Consider the following 24,238-nt stretch of genomic DNA (forward strand, 5'->3'; position numbering starts at 1 on the left):
AGACTGATTGAAACAGCAGAGCAAAAAAACTTTTCACATAGCCTCAGATTTCTCCGTTTGCGTGTGTTTATGTGGTCAGCTTTCGTGATCAGAATACTAACAAATGCCACTGACTTTGCAGGCAGGCATTTAAAAGGATCTCCTGCTCAGATTAGCAAAGTGATATACCCACTAGGGGAGGGGAAAAATGTAAAATAAACCAAAGACAGCTGACGTGTGCAAGTCCTCTTTCACTCCCCCAATCAGATAGTCACTTAGGTGGAATCGACTGTATCTTTTGTACACAACAAATAGGAAAAAAAAAAAAACAGGGACGTGAAACAGTGAGGTGTGTAGATGCATTACCAACACATAATGACCACCAACAATACAACACACGAAGAGAGAGACAAGTATTAGGAAAATGGTTTAATATTGGAGACAGAAGCAAAAAACTGCATCACACAATAACATACATTACAAAAATAAGTCTGACTGTTTCAACTACACGGTTATGTTCACAATGAGGACAGAAGAATCAGAAAAAACTTTGATCTAAACAGCAAAAAAGCAAACCCCTAAAGTTGTAACTAATACATTTATCCACGTAAAGTGACCGAGTACTCCTAATTCTAATTATCTTATTGTGTAACTGCACAATACAGAATAAAAAGTGAAACTTACCGCTTGTTTTTTTTAAAGACAAAATTCTAAACACTAGATATAAGCAAAAGGAAAAAAAATATATCAAGCCAAAGTTTTTAATTCTCTAAACAAAACCAACTCTCTTTCTACCAACCAGAAATCAAACTCGAAAATCAGTCATGGTCAGGGGGCCCACAAGAGTAAGCCACAAAAAATTCCATTTGTTTTTTAATCTCCAGTATAAAAAGTTCCACTGGTACAAAATGCATAAGTACAATCAAGTTGTAGAAATAGGAAAGCCTGCTTTTTTTTTTTTTTTTGGCTCAAGTTCCATCAAACAACAAAATCCAAATGCATCAATAAAACAGAAACAATACTCAAATGGTCTTACAGTTTCCACTAAGTTGCATTAACTTTGGCTTTTCTCAGACAATACTTAAAAATTAGTTTGTAATTCTAAACAAAATAATAGTTTTATTAATCTACAAACAACAATTCTCACAGCACGAAAAAAAAAACCCCAAACCCAAAACAAAACACAAATACATAGGTTTTTTTTGTATGACATTATCCAAAAGGTAATGAAACTACAGGTTTTTTTCCTTTTGTTAATTAGCACTTAAGATAATAAAAACAGAAACAGTAATATGATTTCAGAGTAGCACAAGCCAAGGAACTATAACCCCTATGGTGAAAGAAAGATGAACTTGTTAGTCATTTGAGGACTGCCATTCCATTGCAATTAGCTAATTTGTTTGAAAAACGACTAGTCTCTTCTTTTGATTAGAATTTTGGAAAGCAATTTCCCTTGTTTTTCTTCCTTTCTTATTAGGCCCTTTGCACCCTTGCAGCTTTTTTCCTTTCAATATTTTGAAGGAGAACTGGTAGACAATTCGTCTCTAAGGAGGTACAAGCTTTATTTTTATTATTATTATTCATAAAGGCAAACTTCCCCCCCAGTGACCCATAGTTGTCACCTGGAAACACAAAAAAATTCCCTGCTAAAAATGCTGGGCCAGATCCTCAGCTGGTGTAAAGCATAGGCGGGGATGTGTGTGTGTCTTCTGAAGTCTATCAAGCTATGCCGGTTTAGAGCAGCTGGGGTTCTCGGATATTAACTCTAACATTCTAACTGGACTCGAAACCTGCAGTTTGCACTGGGGCTGCTGCATTGAAGGGATCTGAAAAACCGTTGGAAATTTATATGGTGGATAAAATTAGAAGAATTAGTGAAACAGTAAAAAAAATCAAATTATATTCTCATATTATATATATATGTGTGCATATATATAATATAATGTGTGATGATACTTTGAATAAGCAAAATTGCTGCAAGAAGTACAAAATAGCCCTCAAAGGGTGTAGGAAGGCCTCAGCAGTAGTAAAAACATGTGAGAATAATATAGATCATTTAGTTATAAGTGCATGTGCTATAAGGAGGAAACTTTTTTGCATCACTAGAGGCTAGTCCTTTCCATCCCAGGGCTTCTACAACAATGAGCATTTAAGCAAAGTTGGGGACGAGAGACAGAGTGCACCACCTGTGTCTTTATGCTGTTCATATAGGGCTTCACTTTTGATTTTAATTTTAAATTTTTTATATTCGCTTTGAATATAACCAAATAGGAACAGATAATGGAAGAAGATATGGCACTTTGTTATCAGAAGCAGGTACTGCTGCTCACATGCATTGAATTGGCAATGGATTCTATTTTCCAGTAGTAAAGAACCGAATTTGGTCACTGGTGCTCTAGACATGCAATCCAGTCAAATTTAAAAGGCAGTGGAAAGGCTACCAGCATCTTTTTGCAGGTTCCTTACACAGGGCTCAATCCAGCAAACAACCACTTAAGTGACATACATATTCTCATTGATTACTGGTGCAAGTAAAGTTACTTGGGTGAGTGTCTGTAGGATTGGGCCCATATACTGTCAATATGAATAATGGCAGATAACACCAAGCATTACAGCATATGTAAACTTTATCCATAAAAAGTAGTTTAACTGCAGTGCACATTGAATTTTCACCCAGGAAGATCTAGTGCATCTGATTTAAGCAAAAGTTCATTTATTTAATTACAAAAATATTGTTTTTTCTCCTCAATGTTTTCAAATGGTGGAATAACCACTCCAATCTGGGAGCGGCTCACACAATAGAGAATTAAAGAATTGTTATTTTATTTTATTTTATTAATACTGAATAGCATATTCCAGCAGCATATTAAAAGCTCTTAAGAAAAGACAAAAAACCCAAAATCTAAAAAGGAAAACCACAAGTTAATTACTGTTTTAAATAATTTTAGTTATAGATACAGAAGAAATTTAGACAGCAGTAAAATAATTTTTTGTCCTTCAGATCTGCCCTGTGCATTTTTCTGATTTCAACCATGTATTAAATAAACCACAAAAAACTAAGTATATATATATATATTTATATATATAGATATATATATAAAAATAAACAGCAAAATGGTGAATGTATAAAAGGTATTAACACTCAAGACAGCTCTGGGTGGAAAGGGTTAAAAGTTCAAAACTTTCTCACCTTAGAGGTTTCCATACATTATGAAGAAAATACATTGTGAGGTTTGCTTTCACAGCATTGATGTGCAGAGTGGTTAAAAAAGTGAAACATGGGCACTTATACAATGTTTTACAAAAAACATCAAAGAGAAATAACAAACAATAACAATTTCAGGCAACAAGACCACAGGATAGCAAGTTAACAAACTTTTTAACCTCTTTTTTTTCTTTAAATATTAGGGATTTATACAAAACACATAATAAAATACCCATGTTATCAAATTACTTCACACAAGAAACACACTGAAGCTCTAGGAAGAAAGTACCTTTGGAATTTGGCACTATATTTTCACTGATTTTTTTTCTTTAAAAGAAAAACCGATCACATTTTGCTGAACACAAACACATCTAAATTGTCCACAATAAAAAAATGACATCAATGCGTCACAAGCCAACACAAACTTATTCTGGAATAGTTTTTAATTTTTCACATGAAATTTTTTTTTTTAAGCAAACAACTTTTTTTAAACTCATTTTTTGTTGTTGTTGTTCTTCAAGTAAACCAATTTTAAACTTGTCTTTTATAAACACAGAACACTTAAGACCGTAAGACTCATGATGAAACCACAACTTAATTCACAGAAGCACCAACGTAACACAGTTTACAGTAACCTTTCTCCTGTACATTGAAACAGTATAAAATATAGGTAATTTCATGTGCATTAAACCATGGATTGTCTAACTGTGAGTCAGTTCAGCAAAAGGTGACACAAATAGGTAGCATTTGCCCTAAAACAGGGTAAATATTTTCTTATACTAATCTACAAAAAGTGGTTCTATATATATATTTTAATGAGAAAGTGAGCCACCTAAAATGGCCTTATCAAAAAACTTTACACTGCCTGAAAAATGTAAAAACTATTACAGACCTCTAGAGACTTAAAATCAGACAGTTTTTTTTTCCTCAAACTGTTTTGGAAGTAGTCTGTTAGAAACCAACATTCTGTGCCTCTGGACACATATTGCTATTGTCACCAGTGACCAGGCAGAATGCCAATCCCTGTATAATACTTTCAAGTCTGTTATTTTATTTATTTATTTATTTTTGGAAAAGGAAAAAAAAGAGAGAAAGAAAAAAAAAAGAAAGCAAGCAAAAACATTTTTGCCACAGGTTTTTTTTGTTTTGTTTTTTTTTGTTTTAAACCCTATTATTAATTTGTCTAATAATAAATTTCAGTCTTGCATGAATGCAGCAATGTTTTTTCACATTGACTTCCCAGAATTCATAGCTAGATGAGGTCACATGCAAATTTCAAAGGTCAAACTAGATCAAAGGTCAGTAGGAGAACCAAATATGATGTGAGGTCAGAAAGACATCAGAAACAATGACGGGACGATGAAACTTTTTTTTTTTTTTTTTTAGACGCCACAGGGACATGCTAGGCAAACGATGAACTAACGGGCATGGAGATGTCTAGGGAAAAAACAAGGAAGAGGAAAAAAGTTACATAGAATCTATGCAGCAGAAACAAAATCACTTTTATGGGTGCAGGAGAAAACTAATGCAAATCTTTCATCATTAGAGTCTATGAGCCATTCACATAATTTGCATTAACTTACAATACTCATCAACAACAGCACAATGAAACCCCAAAAGAATCCATCTGAAAAGAGTTAGAGAAGATGGATTCATCTTTGGGGGGAGGAGAGAAGAAAGAACCATTTTCAACAAATGTAACATAAGGGGTAGGGGGAAGAAAAAAGTCAGACAACTGAACTTTAAACTAGAAAATGGAAACTACGAACAAAATAACCAGACAAGTACAAACAAGAGGATAAAAGCATGAACTGTAAAGAGTGTAGGGTTCAACGGTGAAAAAGCGCCCATTCTTGGCACGATTACTCTAGAGACTACTTCAAAGGATCTAGCTAGCATAGAGAGCTGCTCTTTAGGTATCCAATAAGTTAACAATAGGCAATAAATAACTTCCATTATTTCTGAGGCAGTAAAAATTTTGTATAAAAATAGAAATGCTTTTTACAAATAAAATTTACAGGCCTGTGGCTTTCTTATTTATTATTATTATTAAATTTATCTCTCAAGAAACATCAAGTATTGTCACTCATTTTATTTTATTTTATTTTTATTTTAAACCCTGTAGCTTTAGAAACAGATCTCTAAATCTTTTTTACATTATTCCTTTCCAAAAAACTCAAGAAAACTTAAAAAAAAAGTGAAATATAAAGTCGACCAGTGTAATATCAGACTAATAGAATGTTATGTTGATTTGAACCCCTAAAAAAAATAAAAAATAAATAAAAAACCATTTTCAAAAACGAACCAATGTAGTGGAAAGACTTTTTGTTGTCATTGTCTCACAATAAGTGCTTCTGCTGGCATACGACCATTATGTTTAACCTATAAACTGCTGGTGCCACCCTGATAAGATTGGGTCCATACATACAAAACAGCTTTTATTTCCCCAAAGTGTGCTAATGGCACCAGGGTTCACAGAGTTAAATTGCACCCCCCCCCCTTTTTTTTTTGTCACTTTTAATTCTTAAGATGTCGTTTCTTTAAAAAAAAAAGTAAAGAAAAAAAACGGAGATAAATTATGTTGCAAAATAAAATACAGTAACACAACTCAGTAATTACTTGGCCTGGAAACAGCAGCCAAGTTTAATTGTGGTGAGTGGGGAAATGGAAGCGATAACTGTAAAAATAATTGTCTCTTGGTGAAGGTTGGCAATATGTTCTTCCTTAGCCCTCCCCCTCCCCCCCACAGAAGGGCAGGTTTGCTCATGGGACTTACCCTAAGAAAGCTAAAATAAGAGCAGTGAGCATCTGGGGTTAAGATCAGTAAGGTTTGCTGTCGTTTTTGGAGCGTTTCAGCTGAACCTTCAAGCGTTTCATGCCAATCTGAAAGCCGTTCATAGCCTGGATAGCAGCTTGCGCAGAGACTGGATTGTCATAGCTAACAAAACCTACAAAATACAGAACGGAGGGGGAAAGAAAGTGAACTACAGGTTAGAACAAAAGAAGAGGGGACTGGCTCAATATGCAAAAAAAAGTGTTTGTTGTTAGTACTTTTTCTTTTAAGTGACACGTTCATTTCAGTACTTTCCTTCATTCCTTTGATTACGCTTCACACTCCTTCCCTCTCAATCCATCCTAACTCTCCCCTTATCTTGCTAGTGTTCAGCATTTTGCTACCTCACCATCTCCAGCTGGGACAGCAATCAAACAGCTGTGGTGTCCATGAGCTGTGTGACAAGGGGCAGTACAGTATCTCTCTCTCTCTGGTACTTAGATGGTCCCCCATCACTGCAGTGTCTGAGTGCCTCACAATCATTAATGTCTTTATCCTCACAACACACCTGTAGGTAGGGAAGTGCTATTGTCCCCAGGTACATAGAGGCTAAGTGATTTTGTTCAAGGTGACATAGGATGCCTGTGGCAGAGCAAGGATGAAACATGGGTTTCCCATGGCTCTAATAATAATGATACTTTGCACTTCTAGAGCACTTGTCATCTCAGGATCCCACTGCATGCTGCATACCTTAATTAATTAAGTGTCATGGCCCTGGAATGGGGTAGGCAAGTACAGAGGTTAAATGACAGGTCAATAGCAGAGCTGTGAATAGAACCCCAGGTCTTCTCCTCCCAATCTTCAGCACTGACCTTTAGATAGCATTCTCTCCCTGTACTCAGTATGGCTGGTTTGCTCTAAATTTCTTGTCCCCTAGAGACTAAAAGTGCTCTTTTCATAATGCACTCTAATCTCCCTGAGCCTAGAAGCTCCAACTCATTTTCATATCTGAGCCTCCCACTCTTAATTGAAAAGCACTCCTGACTACCACTCTAACTCCGCTCTGGCTAATTACTGCATTGCAGCCTGGTATTATGCATCTGCTTTGACATGCTCCCTTTAATTTCCGCTTGAAATTGTCTTAATGAATTATTTTAGATTAGATTAAAGTGTGTATCCCTCTCTTACTCATCACCCTCTTTTCCTTCTCCCCTGGCACTGAGGTTTTTCGCCCGCACTCCTCTGCTAACCCCTTCATCATACCCAGTTTGTGTTCACCCAGATAAAATGCTCACCCAGAGCCTCCCCATCTCTTGTCTTGATTACTCAATTTCCTCCTCTCTGGCTTTCCTGACACTCAGTTTTCCCTCTCAAGCCATTCAAAATGCAGCTGCTAAGATCATCTTCCTGATCATTGCCTCCCTCTTTGTGTCCCTTCACTGGCCTCCTTTTCTCCACCACATCAGATTCAAACTTTTACATGTAGGGGGTCTTCCCACCTCTGACCCTCTTGTTTATTCACACTCGCATCTTATCAAATAGATCCAACCCCATTCACTCTATTTGGTCAAGGAAGCTAGCCTTGCTCAATCATCTATTCACTTCTCCCACATGCACTTTCACAATTCCTGCATTCTGCCGCTAGGCAAGGAACATTTTACCCAAACTAGTCTGCCAAATTGCTATCCTGTCCTCCTGCCAGTCCCTCATCAAGAACCATTTCTTTTATGTTGCCTGTGGGAATCTGGCCTCCTCTCTCGTTTTTGCCTTTCCTTGTTGTGTCTGTCTGTTATATCGGGTCTTAAATTTAGACTGTAGGCTCTTCAGGGCAAGGACTTTGATTGTACCCCTCTTCATCCCCTGCCCTATCATAACGGCAGATGCGACCTGTACAGTTGAACCTACTTGTGATACTTGTATATGCACATATAGGCAGCAGCTAGCTGTAACATATTCTATGCTACATACGTGTACGCTATACAAACACGAATTGCACAGGACTGTACTTAACCCAGAAGTACAAGTAATGGGTTAAACACAGAGAGTTTTAAAGAGGTTCAGCTATACAATAGAGGATAATTAGGTATCCATAATAAGGCAGCTTAATTGTACAGTAAATGGCATTCCCCCACATAGGGTGTAATTAGTTTCATGTATTTGACACATCCATAGTAGATGTCAGACCGGAAGTTTTTTTTCAAATCCAGTTTTTAGTTTGAACTGCTTTGTCTGGGCATCTTTCTGTACTTTTGAGGATTACAAGCGATAGCTCTGGGATCAGGTTCACCATGTACAGTTTTACTTTTCAATTGATTAAATGTTGTTTACCAAAGCACTTGCTCAGATTGGTCTGTTTATCAATGAAGACTTTAGCAGAGATAACATTTCCAAAGGGCATGAACATCTGCAGAATGTCCTGGTCTCCAAACTCCTGGGGGAGGTGGTAAATAAAGAGGTTTGCCCCTTCTGGACCTTTAGAGACAGGAAAAACACAAAAAAAAAAGTATGAAAAGAGTGATTAGAAGAGTTCTATTTCATCTATCTTTTTTTGGTAATTTAGAAGGTGATGGGCAAACACAGTTCAGTTTCAGACTTTTTGAAGTAACAAAAACAAAGCAAATGGACAAAATAGCAGTGGCTCTTTTACAGATTTGTACTTGACATCTCTATTATAAGAGATTTTGAACTGCAGCCTCCTTCCTAAACTCATGTAAGACTGCCAAGCTTGTCCTAAAGTAGGGTTATGGTTAGAAGAGTGACTGCATGAAAGTGGCACCTTCTCTGCTCTCTCTATCTCTTCAAGCTGTCCAGCTATGGAAGATCGAGTTGATTTCTATGCTGCCTCACACATCTTCAACTGTTTTGTCAGCTAAACCAGAGATATTATTAGCCTAAGAGATAGAGCCCAGCTCAGTTCTAAAGATCCCAGGTTTAAGTCTGCAGGGCAGGCAACTGGGGGCAAGGGAAGTAAAACAAACCTCACTTTGACTTACAAACTGAGCTGGCTGATTTTCTTTGCAAATAACTGAGGGACAAAAAAAAAAGAAAACAAAAGGAATGCTCATAATAAAACCTGTAGTCATTATTCACAGTACATGTGTTGTTTTAACAACAAAGAATCCGATTGGAAAGCCCTCACCACCTGGCAGGGAACTCTGTCAAAAGAAGAGCTGGCCAAGATTTTTAACTGATTTTTTTCCCCCCAACAACAACAAAAATGATTTTTCCTTGAAATGGAAGTGTTTGGGAAAATCTTTTTTTGAGTTCTGTGAAATTTCATATGAAAATATCCACTTCGTTTTTAACTGGCATTTTTTTTCTCTTTCAAACTGAGTTTTGTATTGGTTTTTGAAAGCCTGTCCACAGAAATAAAATTGATTTTTTTCACCGAGCTCTAGTCAGAAGCTTCTCATCATCAACTCTGCTTCCCTATTACCATAATAATCTGGAAATAAAAAGAAGAGACTAAGAAAAGACTTTCCAGTGTGAACCTGGACATGTGGCCTTCCCAGCCATAGTGCATTACTGGGATTCTAAGACGCCACACAATTCTGGTGCAGGCAGGTTCTGGAGCAGACTAAATAGATATTCCCTGGCTTGAGTGGAGACGAGATGTGTCTTAGATGTGCTGCGCTTGATTACTGTCTAGGGGAGGAGAGGAAAGTGCAGGCCAGACACTTATGGAGTACCTTCTGCAGCAGATTCATGGAGCCGCACTGGTGTTCAGAATAGAGGAATCAGACTGCCTGCCCTCTCACAGCCTGAGGGGAGGGGCTGCAATATTTGCCCTAGACAGGGGGGTGCATGGGTTGGAACAAAAAACAAAACAAAAAAAACAACAACAAAACAACAGGGTGAAAAAAAAAAGGATTTCATAAAATGAAATGGAAAAAAAAATCACCTGGCAATATGGAAGAGAAATCAAATGAAGTTTCTTCTTACCAAAAAAAAAAAAAAAGTCCTCTCAACAAAATGAACTTTCTTAATCACTGAGCAAAACTGGTTTAACATAGATTGATAGCAGGATGCATAAAACAATTCACCCCCCTTTCATTTAACATTTAATGCAATATTTTCTTCTGGTAGCTGGTTATCCTCCTTTAAATATTCCAGACTCCTAGCCATTCCAACAGAAGTCATATGTTGAAACACAAACACAGCCAGCAGAATTTAATAACAAAACTTGCTCACCTTAACAGTCCCCCACTGGAAAAGACAGCAAGATGACAAAGGCCTTTACTTTATAAGGGACATTGTCACATGGGGAATGATAAAACTTACTATTGATAAAAATGCTTTTGTGAACTGAAAAACAATGACGATAATTAAAAAAAAATAAAATAAAAAAGCTAGCCCTACATTATTTGCTACCCAGTCATAACAGAGAAACAGCTTCTGTTTATGGTTTTATCCAATCCATTTTCATTGTCCAAACTGAATGAAATGCAAATCAAAACCAAAAAACAATCAAAGCCAGGGAGCTAAAATAGTGAGAAAAAGAAATGAATTTAAAAAAATACTTGCAATTTCAATAATCTAAATTGTTAATGGTAAAAATGGTAAGAAAATTATAAAACACATATTTATTTTAACTTGACAGTGTCCCTATTAAATCCCTAGCTTTGAGGGTTTCAACATTGTCTGCCTAAGAGACACCATGTTCCATAATGATTCAAGAGACTATTTTAAAAGAGGATAAAAAACTTCTTTTGATGCCATGCATTAGCCCTTGTTTCAGTGTACCTCTAGCAAGAACAGTAAACACAATGAAGACTTTTTCTTAGAAGGCATACAAAACTTTTCTATTTTCTAAAATTAGCTGAAAGTTAAGGGGGTGGGAATTAAAAACAAAACCCCAAGAAGGCTGCAGGGGAGAAAAGAGAGAGAGGCTATTCTCATTTCGTTAAACATTTTGTGATGACTATTAATTTATTCTTAGTGTTAATTTCCTGAGGTTTATTTTGCTCTGTTGGCACAGAAAGAGGGGCAATCAATCACTTACTTACTTCCCCTCAAGACCCACAATTAAACAAAGAACCACTCGATGTAATGATGGATCTCGTCATTAACCTGAAAACTAAAATCTAATAGCAGCTAGATGATCATAGCATACATAGAAACCACAAGGAGGAGAGGGAAGGGGAGAGTTACCCACACGACACTTCCTCCCTCACCCACCTCCCAACAACAACAACAAATATATATATATAATTTTAAAAAGTGCTTTTAGGATGGTTTTCATTAGCAGTGTCTTTTGTGAGCAGCAGCCAATGAGTACTTTTACATTAACAAACGATGGGTGGTAAAATACACCTTGAAGGATAGATGGCAAAAATTAAATTAAAGGATAAAACAAAAACAACACTGAACAGGAAAGAAGAAAAGGTTAAAAATCAGTGGTTAGGCTCATCATGTTTCTTCAGAAAGCATCTATGAAGAAATAAGCCAAACCCAACCAATGTAGAAAGGCTGAATTTAGCTTATCGTAAGATTTGATACTGTGGCTGGAGATGCGTGCTTTGCGGCCCCAGCAGGTGCTGCTTACCTTCTTTCTGGCTGCCCGCAGCACTTTGTTGCTGTAACAAACTCTGACTGTACAATGTTGGCAGTGCTGCTGCAGCATACTGCTGAATTCCTGAGTAGGCCTGGGTGAGGGCGTCCATTGTGCCTGCTGTACCGTTCGTCAAGCCTGTTGCGCCAAGTCCTCCGTTCAGGGCCGCCATACCTGAGAGCATTTGAGCAACTTTACAAAAAACCCAACAATAGAGAAAAGAAATTGCACTTGTTCATTAGTGCTTTCCAAAAGTAGTTGGCATTATATGACACCGACAATGACGGCAGTGCATGCAAGCCAGCACTTCACCAAATGGAACTGAAAACAACGAAACACAACTTCAGTAAAGATCACTTCAGCGCAATGGTTTGACGACCAAATCTATTCACATGCAATCTGCTACTGGCAAGTACTGTCACGCCGTGCTTCTGAAATCCTGTTCTTCCACGTGCCCCAAGACGCACACATTGGGCTCCATGATCTCGAGGCTATCCAAAGACTGTAGGAAGGAATCCACTTGATCAAGTGTGGATACCTTGTGGGATTGGCAATGGGGCAGAGTTCTTCAATGGGACACAGTTCAAATCCACACTGGGTCAATAGTGACCGGAAATTACTATCATATGAATGAAGTTTGCCAATTAATTTTACATAGGCCACCAATCTCAGTTACGCACATTCCAAAACCACCACCACTACAATTGGCACCCTTATGTGCAATGCAGAACATGGGCAAGATAACTGAATGGGCATGGAGGCATGACTAGCCTCTCACTCCTGGTATCTCCTGATCAGGGCTGGGAAGCACTTGTGGTGTGGCGTAGGGTAGCTAGCAGTGCTGCAGCCTAAGCTGTGCCTGTCCTGCTGATAAAGAGAAATCTTTGTTCTCTAGTGTTGTCATTCCCTCGCTTCTTATTGGCAGTAAAATCACTTTATAAACACTGGCCTGCACCCTGAAAAACAGCATAACAACTTAACTGGGATGACTGCCAGGGGAGACATTCAGGGCGAGGACTCTAAGCTATGGATAAATGGCACACCCAACCCATTTATATGGCACTGTCTGTGATGAGAGTTTTATATCTATGAATTGATGGCTGACAGCAAAAACTTCTTGTGGTGCAGCCGTCTATGCCACTTCTTTTTCCTATTATAGTTGTTAAATGAGGCACATGTATCAGAGCCCTGCTCTACACTGGAGGGGGAGGGAGGGAGGCGATGTGAGGTATGCGACTTCAGCTACGAGAATAGCGTAGCTGAAGTCGACGTACCTAGATCGATTTACCGCAGCGTCTTCACACCGGTGAGTCAACTACCGCCGCTCCCCCGTTGACTCCGCTTGCGTCTCTCGCGGCGCTGGAGTTCCGGAGTTGACAGGAGAGCGCTCAGGGATCTATTTATCGCGTCTAGACTAGAAGCGATAAATCGACCCCCAATATATTGATTGCTACCCGCCAATCCAGCGGGTAGTGAAGACCTACCCTTAAAGTACTACAGCGAAAAGTTTTAATATTAATTTTTACAGCAATTCATGGAATAAAAGTGAATTTTCTCCCTATATTTAGATATGGGCCCTGCAGTACTGGAAAGGGCAGCAGACTGGAACAAATTTAGAGAAGAGCAGTAAAATGATTAAAAGAACTAAGGGCTTGATTTTCAGAAGAGCTGATGACCCATACCTCCAACCAAAGGCAATGGGAGCTGCAGGGACTCAGCAAAATTGAAAATCAGGCCAGATTTTCAAAAGTGACTAGTGAACTTGTGTGCCTGAATTTATGGGTGCGTAACTTGAGGGAATTTCAATGGGCCTGACTTTCAGAGACTGCTGAGCAAACCCTGTTACACGTGGGAGCTTGTCCGGGGATTTGAAGCCAGGACTGGCCACCATCCCTATGCGAGTGGGGAGGAAGCCCCAGAGGGGCTTGCTGGACACAGCCTCAGCCTGCTCCCTCATTCAGAGGGGGCTGGAGAAGCCACACTGGTTTATCCTTGGGGCAAGGATGAAACTGGAATGCATCCATGGGTATTTGAAGCCCTGCCCTGTGGCCCAGGTGCCCCTGGAAGTAGGGGGCAGGTTTGCCTGGCAATGGGTTGGGATTGTAGAGGGGTTACCATACCCTGTGGTACTGGGGCCCGACTGGGGTCCCTTCCCAAAAGGGAAAGGAGGCTGTGGGAGGGGACCCATTGGCAGGAAGAGGGGAGGGACCCTAAAGAAGGGAATGGAAACCTGTATGCTAGTAGACCCCAATGAGGGGGAGGGCCCAGGTCCCCAGGGAAAATGAGAAACAAACCCTGGATGACAGAGCCAGAATGGAAGCGGGAGAGGAGTAGAGGGCGAGGGGCTGAAGGAATGCCCTAGTATGGAACACCCAGGGAAGGGGACCGAGGAATAGAGTGGGAGGGCCCCAGGAAAGGCCCAAAAGTAGACCCCCCCCCAGGCAGGGAGATCCGGACCCCCCTGGGCCGGGTAACCAAATCTGAGGCCCTGGGCGAAGCCCAGACCAACCCGGCTCACCTGCCGGAGGACCTTTTGGTCTCAGGAGCTGTGGGTAGCAGCAGAACTGTGTGGCAGTCCACCCCCTACCTAGTGTACCTTCTGTGGGTGGAAGATGGACAAACCCCCGTGAGGAGGACCCCGGGGAAATCACCCAGTGGGAGGCAGGGGGCTTCCCTGGAATAACCTTACAGGCAGGGGGAGAAGGGGCCGGACCAGGTACCCCCAGCAGTCGCTTAAGGGGGAAGGTGTGTGGCAGGGTGCTGGTTGACAAGCCCTTAATCAGCTCCTACCACTCGAGCCTCAATCAAGGGGAATGGACTGGGGCTGGTGAATAGCCCTGTGCCTGTCTGGTAACTGGCCGCACCTGCCAGTCTTATTAGCCCAGAGCTATAAAGGCTGGGAGGAAGCCAGAGAAGAGGGAGAAGGAAAGAGAAAGGTCAGGCACAGAAAAGTGGGAGCCTCTAGTCTGCTGCTGGTCAGGCCTATGGTAGGCAAAGTAGCTGTGAAGCCTGTATATAGTTGGGAACTGGTGGTGGGAAACCTTTTGAGAATAAAGAGCTCGGGTGTTGCACCAAACTGAAGTGTCCCTGACTCATTGAAGAGAAGGGCCCAGGGGCCGAATACCCAGGGGTGCAATGTGAACCCTGTTACAGTTTGGTATTGAAATCTAACTGCAACCTTACTAAGAGATCTGAATATTGTTTTCTGCCATTGCTTGTGTGTGTGTGTGTTTGTTTTTGCAACATTGGTTGAATTAAATGACCCTGATAAACCACTTCTTGTCTCTGGCGCTTTTTGTATAGTGTTGAAATAACTTGGTGATACAGAAACAATTAAGATAACAAGTTATCTTCTGAGTCATCAGCCCATTAGCAAAACACTTTCTATGTTACCAAACTCTGCTCTGGGCAAGTCCTCTTCATGTGAGCCTATAGACTCTACCAATAGGCTATTTCGGATCATTAAACCGAAAGCCCTGTTTGACAGCACTGCTACTGGGAAGGACACTGCTCCCATCACTATGATAGACATGGCTAAATTTATTTCCACCTTGAGTAAAACAGACCTATAGAAAGGCCTCTGATCCTTGGTATTATTTACTCTGCTCTTCCATGGTTTTTATGAAATGTCCTAGGGCCTAATAGCACTGGCTTGAGTTAAGCGGAGTATGGAGAGGCAAAGTGTAGCTCTACCACGTAGCTCTACCAATGCACCTCCGCTTGTTCTGCACTCTATAAAATAATTATTCTATCCTTGGGTTTCTAATGAGCTGTCTTGAATTGTCCAAAGTGGTGAATAAAAATAATAGATGATAATACTTAGCAGTTCCACTGCCCTCTGCCAAAGAATCTCAAAGAGCTTTACAAACATTATTAAGTTCAAGTTTCTCTCTGTCCCTGTGAAGTAGATCAATGCCATTTTCCCTGTTTTACAGATGAGGAAACAGAGACAAAAAGGATAAATGACTTTGCCCAGGATCACATGAAACGTCTGTGTCAGAGCCAGGAATAGTTTTCAGATCTCCTGATTCACATTCTTAATCATAAGACCATCTTTTCCCCCTCCTCGCATTAGTGATTTCATTATTACACATCAGATTTCTTTTCATTAATAACTTTATTTGAATTTGCTTCTCCAGAGGCCACAGTTTAACACAGAGGTGGGCAAACTATGGCCCGCGGGACCGTCCTGCCTGGCCCCTGAGCTCCTGGCCCAGGAGGCTACCGCCGGTCCCTCCCCCACTGTTCCCACTCCCACGCAGCCATGCCTCTGTGCGGGCAGTGGGGCTGCGAGCTCCTGCTGCTCTGAGCGGCATAGTAAGGGGGTGGTGGTGATGGCGCATGCAGTGGTGCAACAGTTGGGTAGGGGCAGTCAGGGGACAGGGAGTGGTTGGGGCAGGGGAGGTCCCACGGGGCAGTCAGGGGACAGTTGGATGGGGCGGAGGTTCTGGGCTGGCCAGGGGTCGGGGAACAGGAGGGCTTGGATAGGGCGTGGGAGTCCTGGGGGGCCTGTCAGGGGCGGGGGTGTAGATAGGTTGGGGCAGTCAGGGGAGAGGGAGCGGCGGGGGTTGGACAAGGGGGTGGGATCCGGGGGGGCAGTTTGGGGTAGGGGGGTCCCAGGAGGGGGCAATCAGAGGACAAGGAGCCAGGGGGTTGGATGGGTCGGGGCTTCTGAGGGGGACAGTTGGGGCGGGAAGTGGGAGGGGGCAAATAGGGGGCAGGGGCCAGGCTGTTTGGGGGGCACAGCCTTCCCTACCCGGCCCTCCATACAGTTTCGTACCCCATGTGGCCCTCTGGCCAAAAAGTTTGCCCACCCCTGGTCTAACACATTATCCCACTGTGCCGCCCAGTCTCCGTGAACTGGCTTTTTAGTTATCCAAAGATTTTGGGGTCTTCCTAGTTGCTGAATCTTCCTGTTCCCAAGAGAGAAATTTTTAATTGAAAGAAAGTCACTTAGGGATAGGTTGTGGCTGGCTGCACTTCCTAAAGGATTGCCTCTTACCATTGGCCACATCAGAGTCCACTTCTCAAACCTGTTTCCTTTCAGCTACTATAATCTCAACCATTTGTGTAAACACACGATCAAATCTGCATTTGTCTTCAGTGCCCTTTTCTAACTCATTCATGGCTTGTACCTAGCTCCACTTGTGCTTTAGAAGGCTAGCATCAATTCCACAAGCACGTATCATTGGTTTCCAGCTTTTATGGGCAATTATACCATTTCACGCGACTGAGAGCTTGGTTTTACCGGCCAGTGATTCTATATCCCATTAAATTGCTCATGGTCTAGCCCTGACATGGGACACAGAGGGTTCCAAACCAAATTTTCATGACTACATGTTCCATGACAGGTTAGAGTGGAAACAACTGAATGGGAGATGGGTTAGTGGGAGCATACCTGGGCCTGGAAGCAGCATATTGTCAATACAGATAGGGGATGCCTCTAGTTACAGTATCAAAAGAATTAACTACCATTAGTGCCACAAGTACCAGAGGCTGATAATCAGTGTCATAGTATTTCTCAAGAGAGAAAGAGGTGTCACTCACATCACAGCATATAAGAAAGCAGTGCCCTCTCTGAATCTCACTGCAAAACATTTCTTTCAAACACACACACACAAACATACATATATATATATATATATATATATATATTTGCACATGGAATATCTGTATGTGTGTGTGTATATATATCTATATCTATCTATATATCTAATCTATCTATAGATATAGACACACACACACAGAGACAGATATTTCATGTGCAAACACTCTCCATGCAATCTGTGGAAACATTCACAAATAAGGAGATTTTGAATCAAATCCACCCTCGTATAAATCCATGGGAATCAAATTTGGTCCTTGGTTGTGTACTCACCAATAATACTTCACATGTCACATGCAAATAGGATTTGCATTCATGTCATTTGAAAATACCTGTTAGGAAAATCTAAAGCCATCATCCATAATCTAGCAAGTATTGCTAACTGCGTGATGGTATGATTCCCACATGCTGTCAAGAGGTGAAACCACATAGGGGGCTTACTGTGGATCAGTCTTGGTGAAGGAAGGATTTCGAGTGTGCCAGTTTGCTTGGGTTCTGAGTACATGTGAAAAGAGGTGGCATGCAACACTCTACCCTTGATGCTGTAAGCTTATATGCCCCACAACATACATTCAGTATGTACCAAGGATAAGAACATTAATGATATTAACAATGTCTAATATTAATGAGACCAGATCTGTCATGAGTGCCATTTTCAATGGCTCGGTTTGATAGAAACAAAAAGCATATGTTGCTTCAAATTCTGACAAGGGGCAGTTCTGGATTTGCTTACTTTTGCTAAACTGCCCTTGAAACACATTTACTGGGAAGGTTTTTTTGTTTGGTTTTCTAGCATTTTTGTCCTTGCCAGAAGCAAGACCTGTCCTACACAAAGCCCCATGCAAGCGCTCACCACAATTTCACAGACATCAATTAACCCTCTCCACCCCTGCCTCCCATCAATGACAATCAGAGCTCAAGTAATAAAATGACTGGATGAGCAGCTAGATAACAGTGACAAAAAGGACATCATGCAGAGCATCAGAGTGAGCAAGTGATACTGAGGAGGACATCCATTCCTATGGGTACATTATGATGGCTAATGAATTAGAGACTGGTGGTGACCAAGTAGATTCCTTGCATTGTAGGCTAGATGCAAGGAACAGCAGCAGCTAAAAAAAGCTAGGCGGAGGGGAAGATGCAGCCAGATGAATCTCTTCCAATGAAGGCAAAAGTGAAGTCATTGTAACAGAAACAGAGCAGAAGGGATTGTTGTTCTGCAGTAGAAGCTTGATTGTGATTGGCTACTGTGGTTGATAATGAGGATGAAGGTTCTGATTAACGACTGACATCTTCTTTTTAGCTGGAAATGTCAGTGCTTGTTTTACACCACATGGGAGAAATTTACATGCTCTAGTACTACAGATGACTGAGTCATCCTCACATACTTGCAAATTAAAAACCAAGAAATTGGTTTTAATTTTTAAGCAAATATGCAGCTCCCAGGTCAAAGAAGGTGTCCTATTCTGACTCTATAACTAATAGAAAAGTTGCAGCAAATGCGTGTTTCTTAATAAACTAATTCCTGAATTATATCTTGTGCTGAGGTGCTGTACCTGTTTTCACGGGTTTATGTTTTTGGTTTCTGAAATCAAAAGGAGCCTTTTGTGTAACCAAAACCAATCTCCAGAATCTATTCTGACTATCTAGCACAGGTCCTAAAATTCCACATGTCCTGCAAAAAAAAGGAGTCTTTTTTTTCCCCCCCAGGAACTCAACAGAATCCACCTTGGAGGGCAAGATTAGTGAAATCTTAAGGCTAAAGGACTGTATATATGTAGGGCCCTACCAAATTCATGATCCATTTTGGTCCATTTAATGAGCATAGGATTTTAAAAATCGTAATTTTCATGATTTCAGATATTTTAATCTGAAATGTCACAGTGTTGTAATTGTAGCGGTCCTGACCCAAAAAGGAGTTATGGGGGGGGGGGGGGGGGTTTGCGGTGCTGCTATCCTTACTTCTGCGCTGCTGCAGGCGGCAGAGCTGCCTTCAGAGCTGGGCAGCTGGAGAGCAGCTGGTTGGGAGCCCAGCTCTGAAGGCAGCGCAGTAGTAAGGGGGCAGGGTACGGCATTGCCACCCTGACTTCTGTGCTGCTGCGGCTGGCGGGGCACTGCCTTCAGAGCTGGGCGCCCGGCCAACAGCCCGCGCTCTCCAGGCACCCAGCTCTGAAGGCAGCAGTGCAGAAGTGAGAGTGGCCATACCACGACCCCCCTAAAATAACCTTGCGGCCCCGCTGCAACTCCCTTTTCAGTCAGGACCCCAATTTGAGAAATGCTGGTCTCCCCCCATGAAATCTATATAGTATAGGGTAAAAGCACACAAAAGACCAGATTTCATGGGGTGAGACCAGATTTCACGGTCTGCGACGTGTTTTTCCATGGCCATGAATTTGGTAGGGCCCTATATATACAGGTATATGCAAAGAATGGAAGTTGATCAGCTTTACCCGCTGTTTTGCATATTTGTTAAAAGTAACAATCTGTTTATAATTGATATTTTTCCTACAGTGATTACTGGGGAAGGCTGTCCACCACAGCAATAAATACTCACTGTTTACGGTACCTGCTAGTGCATTAATATTATTCAGTCCAACAGTGGCTCCAGCCAATCCTTGGAGAGTACCCAGAGAAGTCAAAGAATTCATGGCCGCACCAGCCGTGGAATTAGCAGTTGACGCAGCCACTAAAAGGGGAGAGAGTAGGGCAATATTAATTAAAGTAAACAGAACTTGAAACATATCAGTCACAAAACATCATGCACCGATTCTAATCTTAATAACTGGCCTCCTTGCAAAAATGTAAGGAATCAGACCAACACTGAAACCTTTCTCAGTAAGTTCCTGTATTGGCTGCTGATGGAAAGCACGGCTGAATTTTTTAGCGATGTGGATTTGATAGTGAAATTTAAGTAATTTGGCTTTCTTTGCAGAAACACTAAATCTGTGAACAGTTAAAAAACATCTCTCACATTCTCAAAAGTGTATCAATAAAGCACTAAGAGCTGATCAACGTGCCAGAGAGCCTGCCCCTTCTTAACATGGTTTTAAGCAACCATATGTTACTCATAGGGCTTGGTATTGATATCTGAGATTTGGCCAGTTCTTGTTCTGGGCTCAAGCAAAACCTGAATTGTTCTGTCCTAAGAGAGATACCATCATGGCATTGTATCTTTAGGGCATCATATAAATGGAATATAAAGCACTGAAATATAAAATTTTTAAAAAATAACTAACGAAATACCAAATGCAATTCATTTTTCTGTTGGCTTCCACTGTAGTATCTAGGTAGGTACTTCTGTGGCCCCCCATCAGCACAGTATCCAAGCACACTACAAATATGAAATGTATTTATCCCCTTTGAGGGAAGGAAGTATTATCATTGCCATTTCAGAAGGGGAACTGAGGCACAGAAAGATTAAGGGAGATGTTCAAGGCTACACATAGAATCTGTGGCAGCCGTAGGATTTAGAGCCATATCTCCTTAGTCCCAGTATAGTGCATCCATCGCAAGACCATCTTTCCTCTATAGCAGCGTTATCTGAAATGGCAACATCTTATTTTAAATTGAACATTTTAGTTGTGCTGCGGTGAAATAGACACGAATGCTTTCTGTCCCTAATCCTCTTCATCCTTTCTGGGGCTGTCTCTTCCATCAGAGGCGCCCAGCTGGGCAGTGAATACCCAAGAAGTTAAAGTTTCTAGGCTGATAGGATGCAACAAAGAGAGTGGAAGACAATTTTATCAAAGAAGGAGTAGGAGAGTCCAAATAAAATAAATATTTAACAGAGTCCAAATAAAGTGCAATTCCTCCCCACTTTAAACAAAGTCATACACACATCTATCTACCTAGCTCCCCACAACTCCAAGACACCCTTAAACTTCCTTGCACCCTGATCTAAAGGTCAACAAATTCTGAAGAGTCAACAAGCCTTCTGGCCTTTGCAATGCAGATGCTGTTAGCTTGAGAGCCCTCACTGATCTTAAACCAGGGGCGGGCAAACTTTTTGGCCTGAGGGCTGCATTGGGTTTCTGAAATTGTTTGGAGGGCCAGTTAAGGGGAGGCTGTGCCTCCCCAAACAGCCAGGCATGGCCTGACACCCACCCCATATCCGACCGTCCTGCTTCTTGCCCCCTGATGGCCCCCCCTGGGACTCCTGTCCCATCCAAGCCCCCCTGCTCTCAGTTCCCTGGACCCCCCACCCCTAACTCCCCCCCACCGCCCCATCCAATCCTTCCCCTCCTTCCTGACTGCCCCCTCCAGAACCCCTGCTGCATCCAACCACCCCAGACCCCTCGCCCCTAACTGCCCACCACCTCATTCAACCCCCCTCTCTCCTTCCTGAGTGCCCCCCCGGAATCCCTGCCCCATCCAACCACCCCAGACCCCTCGCCCCTAACTGCCCCTGCCCCTAACTGCCCCCCACCACCTCATTCAATCCCTCCTCTCCTTCCTGACTGCCCCCCCGGGACCCCTGCCTCCATTCAACCCCCGTTCCCCACCCTCTGACAGCCCCAACCCCTATCCACACCCCGACCACCCCCCAAACTCCCCTGCCCTCTATCCAACCCCCCTCCCCTGCTCCCTACCCCCTTACCTTGCTGCCTGGAGCTCCGGTGGCTGGCGGCGCAGCTGCACCAGGAAAGGCAGCCGCGCCACGCAGCACAGAGCACCGGGTCAGGCCAGGCTCTGAAGCCCCTCCCAGGGCCAGGAGCTCAGGGTCTGGGCAGGACAGTTTGCCCACCTCTGTCTTAAACCCTGCTGTCGTGGGTGTGTGTAGTGGAGACCAGTGATTTCTCAGTCAGCCAGGATCCAAGGTACGTAAAGCCTTGTAGGCTGAAGTCTAATTGTATCCAGAAGCAAATAAGGAGTCTGTACAGTGGCTAAATGAGTGGTGTAATAAGCTCCCTGTGGCTAATGCTATCCGGGGGGCAGCTGCATGTTACATCAGCAATTCGTTTTATTAAGAACAAAATTAGATATGAACCTCAAATCATAAAATTTAAGATTAAAACTCCCCGTGTGTGAGAGATTAATGAGCAGATGGGTTGCTAACACATCCTTGTGAATGAGGAAGGCAGTCCAAATCCTTCTCTTCCATTCTGGTGACTGGTGTCAGATCTACACAACTCAAATAGATGGTCAGTGACTGACCAAACTCTGGGGCCAAATTTAAGTGCGTGTTCTTGGGTTCAAGTTTCGGTATTCTATCAGTCAACACTGATCATGCTCCTCAGATTTTCTCATTAATTTGAATTTAGAGTTCACATTATCCTAGTTTGACTGAATATTCAGGTGACTCAGAACTATTATAAAAATGCGATAGAGGGCACCGAAGCAGCCCAGAAATCAGTGGTCTCATGTTGCAATTATTTTTACTGCCTTGCAATGATCTGCACTGCAAACCTGATGGGAGGAATTAGCCATGAGACATGTCAGATACACTTGAGGGTCTTTCCTGTTTTGCCAACTGCTACTTTGAGGGGCGTAGGATTAAAGATTTTACATGCACACAATATAATTTGAGTATGGAGTAAAGAGCAGGAAGGAGGACAGCCCAGTGGTCCGGGCACTAGGTTGGGACCTGGGAAACCCAGATTCAATTCCCTGCTCTGCCACAGACTTCCTGTGTGAGCCTGGGGCAACTCAGTCTCTGCATCCCAGCTCCCCAGCTGTAAAATGGAGCTTAGAGAATTTGTGGACTTCAACAGAGTGTTGTGGGGCTAAATATACTAAAGAGTGTGAGATACTATGGCAACAGGGGCCGCATAAGTACCATAGGTAAAAAAATAGCTGAAAAAATTTCTGCAACACGCTCGACACCACCGGTAAATGAAACATTGTATTACTTACAGAACACAAAAATGTAATAAAGGAAAAGGTAAAATACCATGGAAGCTTTACGTATAGAAGCCTGTTATCTCAACTCTGATTTCTCCTACCTGTGGAGTACACTGAAATTGGTCTCAAGCTAAGGATTACAGGAGCTTATCCTGTCTCTTCCCTCTTTTCCTTCAGTTGAAATGACCTTGCTTTAGAAATGTAACGTATGATGAATACACAGAAAAAAAATCACACAGTTTGTGGTAAAGTTAGAATACTGTGCCATTCATTTGGGAAACCAGCAAAACTCTCGAGGAACAAAGAAGCAGCTTGTGTTCTAGCCAGGTGAATATTGGGTGATTGTGAACTAATGGTAGGAGAATAGGGCTGCCCTCAGACTATGACTGAATTTTTTCATATTTTTTAAAGGGCTGGATCCATTTTATAACCATTTGTAACATGACAGACAAGATTCTATTGCTTAGAGGCATTTCTACAGCACTCATCACTGTGATACCAGTCACTGGAAAAATTGGATGTCTCTTTCTAGAAGACATGCACGAGCTCAGTGTTTCTCAATCTTTTTGATACCAGGGACTGGCTTGCTGCCTTCCTAAACTGTGTCATGGAGATCTCAGGGACCCATGCTGGACCACGGACCAGTTGTTGAGAAACACTGCATTAGCTCTTCCATAAGTTATTGGGATCATTGCAGGAATTTCTGGGTGAAATTCTATGGCCTGCTTTAGAGGCCAGACTACATCAGCATAATGGTGACGTCTGATCTTAAAAATTATGAAAATATGAAGAACTATCTGAGCTACCAGCTGAAAGATCCAGTTGCACTTTTAAGACTAGGGGTTGTACTTGAATCCTGGCCCAAATTTTCCCCAGTTCCCAATGCTGTACTCTGTTCCAGTTGCCTGCTGCCCTCTCCCCAGGAGGGGCCTGCATTGCTCCTCTATAGAGAGTTTGTAGATCACTTTGGGACCTCTTCGGAATGAAAGGTTCTATATGTGAAAGATAAGAAGGTCAAGATGATTTTCTCCCATTACAGCCTCTGCTCTTTGGTTCATACTCCCCTCCTTGCACCTCATGCTGGGAACCATTTCTCTGATCCAGTATCTCATGCAACTATTTGCTCTCCCTCCTGTTACCTCATTCCCATCCCCATTCTTTTCAATGGATACCCATGCAAATGAATAAAATCAAAGTTATCATGAAAGTGTGAACCAGGATGGGGGCATGTCATATCCAGATTAGATATGGGTGTGTGTGTGTGTGTGTGTGTGCAGTCAAGAC

General features: G+C 42.0%; 1 protein-coding gene across 22 annotated transcripts in view; it reads right to left on the reverse strand.

Moving 5' to 3' along the window:
• Window positions 1-393: 393 nt before the first annotated feature.
• Window positions 394-24,238, reverse strand: part of CELF2 (CUGBP Elav-like family member 2) — a 689,599-nt gene continuing 665,754 nt past the window's right edge. For 12 of the 22 annotated variants that reach the window (XM_048836624.2, XM_048836623.2, XM_048836619.2 and 9 more), the window contains 4 exons: window positions 19,668-19,799; window positions 11,503-11,700; window positions 8,286-8,429; window positions 394-6,132 (listed from right to left, as the gene is read on the reverse strand). In XM_048836624.2, coding sequence (XP_048692581.1) covers window positions 6,005-6,132; window positions 8,286-8,429; window positions 11,503-11,700; window positions 19,668-19,799 — 602 coding nt within the window. In that variant the 3' untranslated portion in view covers window positions 394-6,004. The other 10 variants (XM_048836616.2, XM_048836630.2, XM_048836633.2 and 7 more) reach the window with 5 other exon arrangements.

This window comes from Caretta caretta, chromosome 1 (assembly GCF_965140235.1).
Source record: "Caretta caretta isolate rCarCar2 chromosome 1, rCarCar1.hap1, whole genome shotgun sequence".
In the NCBI taxonomy this organism is placed as follows: Eukaryota; Metazoa; Chordata; order Testudines; family Cheloniidae; genus Caretta; species Caretta caretta.